This window comes from Cyprinodon tularosa, unplaced genomic scaffold (genome assembly GCF_016077235.1).
Source record: "Cyprinodon tularosa strain WSP-4 unplaced genomic scaffold, ASM1607723v1 ctg73, whole genome shotgun sequence".
Classification (NCBI taxonomy): domain Eukaryota; kingdom Metazoa; phylum Chordata; class Actinopteri; order Cyprinodontiformes; family Cyprinodontidae; genus Cyprinodon; species Cyprinodon tularosa.
The window spans coordinates 156,582-167,500 of record NW_024039485.1 but is presented as its reverse complement, the minus strand read 5'-3'; the positions used below and the strand labels follow the sequence as shown (position 1 = coordinate 167,500).

Genomic DNA, 10,919 nt, shown 5'->3' with positions numbered 1-10,919 from the left:
AAACCGTTAAAAAGGCCCTTTTTCAGTTGAAACAGGGCCACATTTTATCAGTGGACATTCATGGAAAAAACCCAACTGTTGTCTGATACAAAGGTAACTTTGGTCTAAGAGAAGGTCAGAGGGCATTCTCTGAAGTAACCAGCCACCTGTAATTAGCACATATTAAAGGTTAATACCCATCTCTTCTGTGAGTCTGCATGTTAAGAACTGTTGTTGTCATGTTGAACCGGAATGAATCGGCTTTTGTAAACCTTTCTGAATCTAAATGTTATGTCTTGGGCACAGAAATGAAACTGTCTTTAACACACAGATGGAGTCTTTGACGCTATCTGACCAATCTGATCCCAATCTGTAATTAGCTTTGGTACAGCCTTGATGTGGGAGAGCATAAAAAGCCAGAGTGCATGCAGTGTCATTGACAAACACAAGACAGGTGGGAAAACCAGGGGAAAATGAAGTGGTAAGATTTTAAACATTTTCTTTTTTTAACTGGTTTTTATTTAATTTACAGCTGTATATAAAAGAAATTCAAATAACATTTTTTTTACCTTCAGTTTCATGTTTTGTCTGATACTGCTACCATTTGCAGTCATAGGAGTACAAGGCCAAATGAGAGGTAAAAGACACAAAACCTCCATTTATGTATTTTTCTTGCATGAATCTGCAGTGAAAACTAATGAAAACCAGAAAATAGGGATAATGTGTTTTCCTTCTTTCCTTTAAGCTCCAAGACGACACGTGTTGATCTTTCTCAATGGTGAGATTTTTAGCCAATTTTTTTCCTCCCTGTTTTGCTGTTTGAAGAATAACACATATTTTATGTGTGTTTTTTTTATTTTCTTATAGAGGCACTTGGGGCAACAACTGAAAGAGCAACACCTGCCAAAGTCACAGGTTGGTACATCGTAGACATTTTTTCCAGTCTTCATTGCTCATCTCTCTACATCCTTAAAATAACTTTTTGTTCCCTATTAGAACTTTAAAACAGGATAAAAACAGGGAAGAGAAACCTACACAGAATTATTTTGTAGTATTTTTTGGCTTAATATTTAAGAAACACTAAAACAAATGTGTGAGATTATGTTGTTAAATTTTATTTCCTCATGCAGCAAAGAGAAACCCAGTTGATAGACCAGTGAGAGACCAAGATTCAGATGGTATGCTACTGTTTTGAATATTTGTGATGATATTTTTATTAATCAAAATAGAATAGATTTGAATTAAATGTCAACAAAATATTCAATTTATAGATTTGTCTGAGATGCAGTCAGCAGAAAGTTTAGTCACCCCTGGCTATCAAGGTGCAGTATGAATCATACTAACTTTATATTTTAAAACTTTATTTCCTATTTAAAAAAGAAGTAAAGTGAAGTAACCTTTTCCCCTTATATTTCAGGACCTGATCAAAGTGGAAGTGAAAGCAAAGGTGAATTTTTTTATTTGTGTTCTGAATTACTGTAAATCACAAAGTTTGCAGACATGCAATGCCCTGCAAGAGTCTTCATATCCTTTAACATTTCTCACAATTGTATTACATTACAACCAGAAATGTTTATTGTATTCGATAAGCCTACACTGTTATATAAATGTGATTTAGGATGGACCAGATTTATGATTTACATTTTGTTTTACAAATACAAATCTGATAGTGAGCTGTATCATATGCTTTATAGAACCAACATTTAAAGCAAGTTAAGAGAAATTAGAGGTTATTTGGGGTATTTTTCAGCACTTTTGCCATTGTAGGGATGCAAAACAAATATCAGTCAGTAACCCTGTGTGGAGAGCATGCACCGATAATTAGTGGCCTTAATCTAAACATTTCTATTGTAGCTCTGGCTCTATATTAAGGGGTTTTGTTCTGCTGACATTCTCAAATCTTGCAGCCTCTCACAGGTTTTTCTACCAGGATTATGCTGGTTTTATCTTAACATTGAATCATATCAGTTTTCTGTCCCCTTCAAATAAAAAGTATTCTCACAGAATGAAACGCGTATTTAGTTGGAAATTATGTGATAATGTTTCTATCACTCCAGTGTGACCATGGGCCTCTTGGCTGCTTCTGAATAATCCTCTCCTTGCCAGGCCTGTCTACTCAGAAAAACAGCCATGTTTTGGTAGATTTTCAGTTCTGACATACTCTTTCTTTGTCTGAAAGATCGCTTTATCAGTACTCTGTATTTTTATTTTTTAGGCTTGGGATACTGTTTTCTAACTGAACCCTGCTCTAAACTCTAAATAGAAATAATCTGCTGTTGTTTGCACCCAAATTTATTTAGTGGCATAAAAATAAGAGGGAGCTGTACAAAAAAGCAACACTTTTCAGATTTTTATCTGTTAAAAAAAGAATGGATTCTATTCTTTTTGCAGTAAAGCAGACATTTCTGTTGGATTATCAAATAAATTGGACCCCAAAACACTAGGAAGTTTGTAGTAGTGACAACTACGGTTGTCAAGGAAGGTCATACAAAGAATTAGATTCATGAAAAAGTTTCATTTCTTACAGAAACATCAAAAGACCAAGACAGCTTTGAGCATACTGATCCCAAAGCTGGAGGAAGAGAACAGGAGGCATCAAGGGGAAAAACAAGAGCAGGAACCCACAGCATGCTGCTACTAGATCGGACCAGCGAGCCTGTTCAGGATTATAGGAGCCAGGAGCAAACCAAAGGTCAAGGCAAGCCACAGGGTGGTGAAGGACAGACTGATCTGGGTAGTGAAGAGGGAACAATGGGAAAGTCTGGAAGAGCCACTCAAAGAGGCAAATTCCAAAATCAGCCTCAGAGGGTGCACCCGGATAAAAGCAGAGTGACATCTGGGGAAACCTCAGAGGGTAACGATGGGAACCTGGCTATGGTTCACAACAGTGAAGGTAAGACCACTCATTGAGAGGCAACCAAAGGTTTTTAAAAAGTATGAAAATTAGTTAAAAAAGATGTTTAAATGATAATATTCCAACAGAAACCAGAGAATACAGCAGCCCTGAAGCATAGGTGTTTGGTAAGAACATATTTCCTTGACTAAAGTTAGAAATAAAGTAACTGATTGTTAATGCATGCAGTTCTCATGAAATGTTGTTTCTTTTATCTTTAACCCTCACAGATTCCAGCATCTTATCTCCAGGCAGGACTGGATGGAGACTTCTTTTTTCTTCATTTTTTTCTGAAACTCATTAATTTCTAATGTCTCTTTTAACAATGGATGGCTTAAAGTATCGTTGGTGCATGCAATTCATCTGCTGTAAATATATACACAGAGTTTTCCTATGTTTTTCAGAGCTGCTTCTTTTCCATGAGTCAGGAGCCTCCATAGGTTGACTCATCAGAAGCAGACAGGATGATTCAAACGCACCTAATGCTGGGGATTTCTTTATTACCTTCAAATAGAAGTTTTTTTCTCCCTGTTTTTGTATTTTTATCTAAATCTGTGGTTTGTTTGAATCCTGTTTTGGGAGTAAATCAAGAATGAGCTGCTTGTAGTAAAAGCTTGTGTATGAAACTTGCAATCACAATAAATAAAGGGGATTTTAATTTGTTTGGCTAAACATTGATTGTGAAATTGAATTTTATTTGTCATTAAATACAAAAAAAAAACATAAATTACAAATGGGACCTGCATGAAATATCATTTTCCAATGCATTCTCATCCAGCACAGATTAAATCACCTTCATGAAAAACACTAAATCCCTGCAGACTGTTTATCATTAGAAGCTAAAAGAATACAAATGATTATTTAACACATTTCTTTTAAAGATTTCAAAAGCAGTCACAAGCAGGAAGCTTTTACAGTTTTCCTCATCCTATCATTTGCTAATGTGTCGAAGCTCATTGTAGATATCCGACTGGACTCCGTGTAATTCCTTTAAAGCCAAGTAAACAGATAAAATAAATAACTATCCATATATACTTTGTTGTAAAACATCTTTTAAATGTTCAAATAATGCATAAAAAGATTTTTTTATAGATATATAATCAGTTACATAGTAAGATTTTTTTTTATGTATCATTATGTATTTTAGTCGTCATGTAAAAATATCAAATTATTCAATTTTCAACGCTAAATATTTTACCTCATATGGAGATTCTGTCAGTTCTGGTGTAATTTTCTTTGAAGCAGATAAAGGTAGATTTCTTCTTCCTATATGCAACAAGGGAAAATGATTGATGTACTCCTCAGGGTTCAAGAAAAAACACAGAACGTTGATAAAATACTAGAGAAGTTTACAAGTTTACCATCATGAGTCTCTCGCTCCCGTCTTCTCCTGTGCAGACTAGTGAAGCAGAACACACAAATGATGAGGAATATGGACAAGATAATGTCAGAGGCAATGATGCCAATCACGGAGCCCACATTAATTAGGTAGCAGGGGCCACAGTCTGTGAGTAAACATGAGAAAAAGGAGATTTTAAACAGAGTAGAGGATCAGATCAATGTGTTTATTTAAAGAAAAATGTTGAAAAAAATCTACCATGCTGTCCTTCCCCTGAGCCTGAAAGAGATAAATGTTTGAAGCATCAGAGAATGCATACTTCTAAGCTTTTGCTGTAATGCAGTATAAATGTATAAGTCTCACCAAACATGGAGCCCACAACACAGAGCGCATCGGGCATTTTCTCAGATGAGGAGGAAGAGACAATCCAAAGATTAGTAGATGTTTTCTTCTTTGTTAAATAGCTGCTTTTTTGTGTCCATGAACAGGATGCTGGAAGTCAGAGTAAGGGTTGGAGTCTCCACGGTCAGTACTGTATCAGAAAGTAGGTTTGTCTGCAAGAGAAGGAGGAGCACAAAGAGGGACACCACTGACAGAAGAGGAAGTTACAGTCTCTGCTGTATCTCTTTTCTAATACACATGATATTTGTACAAATGGTCTTTGTCAGAATAGAAAAGCATAATATCACCAAAATTTAGGCCACAATCAAGATTATATTGTAATTTAAACGGAATAATCCAAATAAAAATAGCTGCAGAAGCCAGCAGCTTCAGGTTCCTTTTATCTCAAACTTAGTTTTTGCTGAAATACGAGTGATCATATCATCAGAAAATTTCCTGATGCTGTGTGGTTAAGCGCAGGTGGCTGGCTGAGGTCAGTAATGCCTGGTTTGAAAGGCCTTCACCACAGCTTTAGTCTGAAACAACACTATCCTGCCAGCAAACTGAAACTAAAGTTTTTCTCACTGATTTGGAGCGGAAACTTCTTTTTTTTAATGTTCCATAACCCAATGATGTTTTACATCATCAAATATAGTGCTCTCCCTAATTATTTACTGACACAAAAGCATTTCTATGGTTTTGTGTCATGGTTCAATACACCGGAGGCTATGAAACCACAAATAAGTAGTGTAGGATGTTGGCAGACATGTGTCTCACTGTCTCGGGGCGACAGTGGCGTTGGATGTAGGAGTTTGCCCTGAAATCGAAGGGTTGACGGTTCAAGCCCCGACTCTGACTTTCATTGTCGTTGTGTCCTTGGGCAAGACACTTCACCTGCATTGTCTACTGATGGTGGTCAGAGGGCCCGGTGGCGCCAGTGTACGGCAGCCTCGCTTCTGTCAGTGAGCCCCAGGGCAGCTGTGGCTACAATGTAGCTTGCCACCATCAGTGTGTGAGTGTGTGCGTGAATAGGTGAATGAATGTAGTGTAAAGCGCTTTGGTCAAGTCTCCTAACTTGAATAAAGGCGCTATATAAGTACATGCCATTTACCATTTACTTTATGACAAGAACAGCATCTAAATATGCAAAATTAAACAGGCAAATTGGATCAAGGAGACACCTAAGCCCTTGTAGTTTAGAGACTTATAGTTTAGGGGTGTTGAAGCAAAGACGGCGGAAATAATGTTCAAGCCAAACAATTCTGGTTTTCATGTTTTTGAAAAGAAAAACATATTTCACTTTTCATGACTTTCACTTTTTGAATAAGCACTCTGTGTTTCTTTGAAATTCTTAAGAACTGTAAAGGACTAAATATGAGCAAACAGCACCAGCCAAACCTTTAATTAAACCACCTATAAAATAAAATCCATGCCATACTAATATGATAACTGTTCACTGGGAAATTTATTATAATGATAATAAATCATTCTTAAAAGAGGGGATTTTGATGTCTAATTAACTTAAACAGAATTTTTGGTTTTCAGTAACCGTAAACCATAATAATCAAAATAACATAAAATAAAGGCTTGCAATATTATACAATATTTGTATAAACATACCGTATATATATTACTTTTGTTTTCTTAAACAGTCACCAAAATATTTAACCTTTTTACAAAATTCTTATATATTCAAATTTTTTGTACCTGCAGTATTGGCAAAAAAAAAAGACATTTCTTTTTTATCAGAGTTTTTTAATGTTAATCCAGTTATTTTTCACAGAAGATTTTAATTTGTATTTTTATTCTTGTATTAATGTACTGGTCTATGGTAAAGCAACTGCTTCCACCTCATAAATAAACACATTAACCAAAGGTACACATATGTGAAATAAGACAGATTTCTCAACCTATTAATCAAAGCTCAAATGTGTTTTACTGTTATTCTCAGGTTAGGTAGAAGCTGCTTTCATAAACTGAACCTGTAGAAATGTAGTCAGATCTGTGGGATAAAAAATAAAAAAAATCCCTCCAAAATGACGGGCAAAATGGACGCTGAGTGTCCAGAAGATTCTCAGATTGTTGAAGTAAGGAATGAAGCAACCATTTAGACAAGGTCAAGACAGATTAGCCAGACAATGCTAAGATATAAGACTGGTCTTGGTCAACATGTTTTCTTCATTTGACTCCAGGCGCAGTTTCACTGCAAGATTTGATCAGCAAAACAGTAAGACTTAACGGATGTGGCTTCAAAACAGGTCACAATACTTAAAAGGTCACGGTAAAGCCATGATAGACCAGATATCAATGGACTAAATAGAAAAACTGTTAAGCTTTATAAACATAAAGAAATATTTACCATACAAACGTGTATTATAATTTCATTGCAGAAAAATAAAAACAGAGAAAAACAAATATGTAAGTTTTTTTTTTTCTAAACATTCAACATGATCATAATAGTGCAGGGCAAAAAGATGTGTTTAGAAGTAAAAAGAAAAACTCCTCATATTCACATGGTTTGGTGTGCATTCCTTAGTTTTGCATTCCTTAATTTTGATTATTTAAACTTGATTTGTACCTGTCAGAAATATTTGATACTGATGACAGTATCACTACTTTGTAAAAAAAAAAAAAAAAAAAAAAAAAACTGATTAAAAACTTACTTAACCTAGAAAAAGTTCTTAAGAATAAAGCCATAACATGATATTAGGTCATCTTTACATAAAAAATGGTTAGTTTAAGGCTAACCAACAGATACTCGCATTTTAACCCTTGCCTAGCTTGTTGTCAACCAAAAACTACCTGTCGAGGGTGCTATTGAGTAAGTATAGACACTATGCCACGATGCTCTCAAAATGAGCTGTTCACATTGTTTATTCCTTTATTCGTGATGCTTATAATTCCATGTATAGTATAAAGTCCATTTTGCATTTGAAAATTTATCAAAATGTAAAAATTTTTATAGATTTTACATTAAATTGCTAATAATAGTAATTGTGTAGTAGTGTACTTACAAAGTGGGAAACTTAGAAAATGCTGGAATATTTTTTAGACATTGTCATTAAAAAAAGTTCTCAAAAATTTTTGGCACCCATGATAAAAAGAAAAAAATGAGTAATAGCTTTCAAAACAAACAATCTTTTATTGCAGCAACAAAATCTAGCACTGAAAGATGTTTAGAAATCACACGATTGGTTTAGTAGGGTTATTCAAAAAAAAAAAAAAAAAGAAACCCAAGAAACAGAATCATTAAAGTAAAACATGATTTTAGGCAACATTTAAAGTGTTACTCCTAATGGTGCTCCTGATGATGCTGAAAAAGTAACCCAAAGTAAATTAAATTGAGTATTAACTTTAATGAACTTTTTCTTGGGGCATAGCTGTGAATTGACAGAGTAGATAAATTGTTTTTAAAACGTTCAAAGCAGGAAAATGAAAAAGATCATGACATTGAAATAAGCTTGTTGGGTATGGATACCCATAAGTTAGAAAATAGTTTCCTAAAAAATAAGTGCTGACTAAGAATTGCAAACAATATGCATACAATATATACAATCAGAGCACTTCTCGAAAGATGATTAAACAGTTGGTGCTATGATAAACAAGGCATGAGGAGTTATTATTGTCAACTTACAGATGTTCGGAGTATGATTAGAGGTAAAAAAAAAAATCATTTAGCCCACCAATAGAAAAAGACAGTCAATTTTATGTTACACAACATAATTACATTTTGTTTAAAATTATTTTTTCCACCAAATGTAGCATAACTGTGGAGTTTTTTGTAAAAAAAATAGTTGTATTAAAAACCTACTAAAGCAACCAAATCAGGCAAATAATGAATCAAATCTTCATTCTTTATTCTTGATGTTGGCCCGAACATTCATATAAATCTTGTCAGCTGTAAAGAGATAAAAGAAAATATAAACAACATTTAAATATAAATAGGGCCTTAGCAACATAATGAGATATTAAACTGAAGAAGTTTTTGGTAGGATATCAACGTATATTCAAATCCGTCCCTCACCATTATCTACTTTCTGACGCCGGTAGCTTGCATATTTGTAGGTGATACCAACAATGAGAAGAGTCAGCATCAAATCTGCAGAGATGATGCCTGCCATAGTGCCCGGCTCAATTCTGTAGCAAGACACATTGCTGCCTGGTAGGCAGGTGCAAACAGAAAAGGTTACAGAAAATAAATTGGTTGAGAAACAAAAAACAGAGACACGATTGGAAAAAATTATTTGTCAAGTTTAAAGTTAACTGATTCTTTTCTTTTACGTCGTTGTAATTGTGGGATTTCAGCAATGGATTTCAGAACCCTAATGTTTTCTGTGCAATGCACATACCTGCTAGTGCCCCACTCAGACCTAAAAAACAGAAAAGATAAAAACAAGGACACATCAGAAATTAGGCCCTTTAATGCTGATATTGAAGAGCTTTTGTCACATCTAACAGCTTTTGTGGTTACCTCTTCCTGTGTCAGACCACCTAAATGTGGAGAGTATTTGTGCAAAATGCAGAGCAGAAGAGCTGTGAAATGATACTTACTGCACAGAAGAGAAACCAGAACAACAACGTTGTTGGCCATAACTTTGTCAGTTCACTTCTGTTGACTCTGCAGAGCAAAAGATTGAGGAGGAGCTCTCAGAGACATTAAAAAAATTAATAATCCTTCTGTTTTACTAGATTTGATAGCAGTATAATGAATAAATTCCCTATAAACTGTGTTAGAAACCGTGGGGTGGACTTTTCCATTTGCACCATGAAACAAACAACTCCTCTACTAGTCAGACGCTTCCGTGTGGGTAGAAAAAACACCAGACAAAAGGAGATAAAAAGTAACTGGAAAAAAAACAACAACATCTTTATAACATTATTTTTAAAAACTGCTAACTGCTAACATTTGCTCTTAAAATATATTACGCTGAGGGAACTAAAAAGTATATCTGATATTTTGTAGCAGCCGAAAATAACATGCAAACCTTAAATGGTGTTAATGTAAGAAATAAAAATTCCAGGAACTGACATGAGGAAGAGAAAATCAGTGTCAAGAGTAAGCGCTACGTACCTTCTCTGTTGGGTTTCATGTGTCTTGTGCGTTCCAAAAGATGAAGTGTGTATGGTTTGTGCTTCAGGGGGGTGACGTCTGACTTCCTCCAGTGGGCTGAAACACTGCTTGTGAATCTTTGTCTAAAAAAGACAAGTCAAAACTGTGTAAGCACTGCTTACATACTTTAAATGCTGTTATGATTAGGCATTACACTTAAGCTATGTCTTAAAAAAAAAACAAAAAAAAATACTATATATATATCTCTATATCAGCATCTCTAGGTTCAAATGTTCTACATCAACATGAACGCTGATCAACTACAGGAGGGTGATAAACTGTGTAGGACATACAACCTTCATCACCTTCCTATAGGGGAGGGTGACAAAGTGAGGTGACATAAATTGTAGGTAGTTAAAAGGTCATTACTTGGCTCAAAATCTGACAGTTAACAGTTTATATTTTGCCAATGCAAATACTAAGCTGGCAGATGTTATTCATAAACTGTCTGTGTACACTTCCCTATTTAAACCAACCTTTTTATTTTTAAGTTATCATTAGTTGTAATTCCTGTCTGATCCTTTAGTGCAATAATAATTTAAGATGGAAAAATCATTACTATCTCTCTAACATTGCTTTTTGTAAGGTCAGCATTTAAGTTTTAACAAGTAAATGCACAATTACATTTCACATGTTTTAAAAAGAGAGTTTTTTGCTCTTGATACTCACCTTCTTTCTCTCTTGGCCTCCATCACATCCAAAAATTAGGACAGTAAATATGTCCCAACTGTGACACAATACAGAGTTTGTTATTCAATATTCCTTAAAATGACAGACACCGGCAGTAAGTAACTAAAGAAGTCCTGCTGCCTTTTGGGACTCCTGAGGCAGGAAGCAGGTACATGTAGGAAGCAGGTTTAGCATGCTACGGCCCAGGGGTGGCCGAATAAAAACATTAAAAACTGAGAGGACTAACCATGGAGAAAGAGAATCAGTTGACCTCAGAGCATTTCTGGCAATCTGTGCAGTGCTTCAGAGAGGAAAGCAATGCTTTGGTAACACAGTTTATAATAGGCGCTGTGAGATGGTGACCTTGACTGAGGATATTGGAAGAGTGGAAGGAATACTTTGAGAATCTCCTCAACCTCACCCAAGCTTAAGGCACAGAGGTGGTAAAAAAAAACAAAAAAAAAACTCCATGGTGGCAAGACTTTTGGGGTGGATAAGATCCATCCTGAATATCTTCAGTATCTTAGTGTTGTTGGACGACCCTGGTT

The 10,919-nt window shown here is 35.1% G+C and overlaps 3 protein-coding genes across 3 annotated transcripts; 1 reads left to right on the top strand and 2 right to left on the bottom strand.

Annotated features, from left to right (window-relative positions):
* The first annotated feature begins 412 nt into the window (after positions 1 to 412).
* On the top strand, positions 413 to 3,544 carry LOC119772804. The gene is made up of 10 exons (XM_038269450.1): positions 413 to 460; positions 555 to 616; positions 725 to 757; positions 847 to 894; positions 1,110 to 1,157; positions 1,251 to 1,301; positions 1,397 to 1,426; positions 2,507 to 2,872; positions 2,962 to 3,000; positions 3,103 to 3,544. The coding sequence occupies exons 1-9, from the start codon at positions 453 to 455 to the stop codon at positions 2,991 to 2,993; spliced, it is 678 nt and encodes a 225-aa protein (XP_038125378.1). The 5' UTR covers positions 413 to 452; the 3' UTR covers positions 2,994 to 3,000; positions 3,103 to 3,544.
* Positions 3,545 to 3,589: 45 nt separating this feature from the next.
* Positions 3,590 to 4,781, bottom strand: LOC119772805 (transmembrane immune signaling adaptor TYROBP). The gene is made up of 5 exons (XM_038269451.1): positions 4,575 to 4,781; positions 4,470 to 4,490; positions 4,234 to 4,377; positions 4,071 to 4,138; positions 3,590 to 3,860 (listed from the first exon to the last, which is right to left on the bottom strand). Exons 1-5 carry the CDS (start codon positions 4,609 to 4,611, stop codon positions 3,804 to 3,806), a joined length of 327 nt encoding a protein of 108 aa, XP_038125379.1. The 5' UTR covers positions 4,612 to 4,781; the 3' UTR covers positions 3,590 to 3,803.
* A 2,933-nt stretch (positions 4,782 to 7,714) lies between these two features.
* hcst (hematopoietic cell signal transducer) lies at positions 7,715 to 10,390 on the bottom strand. The gene is made up of 6 exons (XM_038269463.1): positions 10,372 to 10,390; positions 9,664 to 9,785; positions 9,144 to 9,210; positions 8,942 to 8,962; positions 8,617 to 8,751; positions 7,715 to 8,490 (listed from the first exon to the last, which is right to left on the bottom strand). The coding sequence occupies exons 3-6, from the start codon at positions 9,181 to 9,183 to the stop codon at positions 8,441 to 8,443; spliced, it is 246 nt and encodes an 81-aa protein (XP_038125391.1). The 5' UTR covers positions 9,184 to 9,210; positions 9,664 to 9,785; positions 10,372 to 10,390; the 3' UTR covers positions 7,715 to 8,440.
* Positions 10,391 to 10,919: the final 529 nt, after the last annotated feature.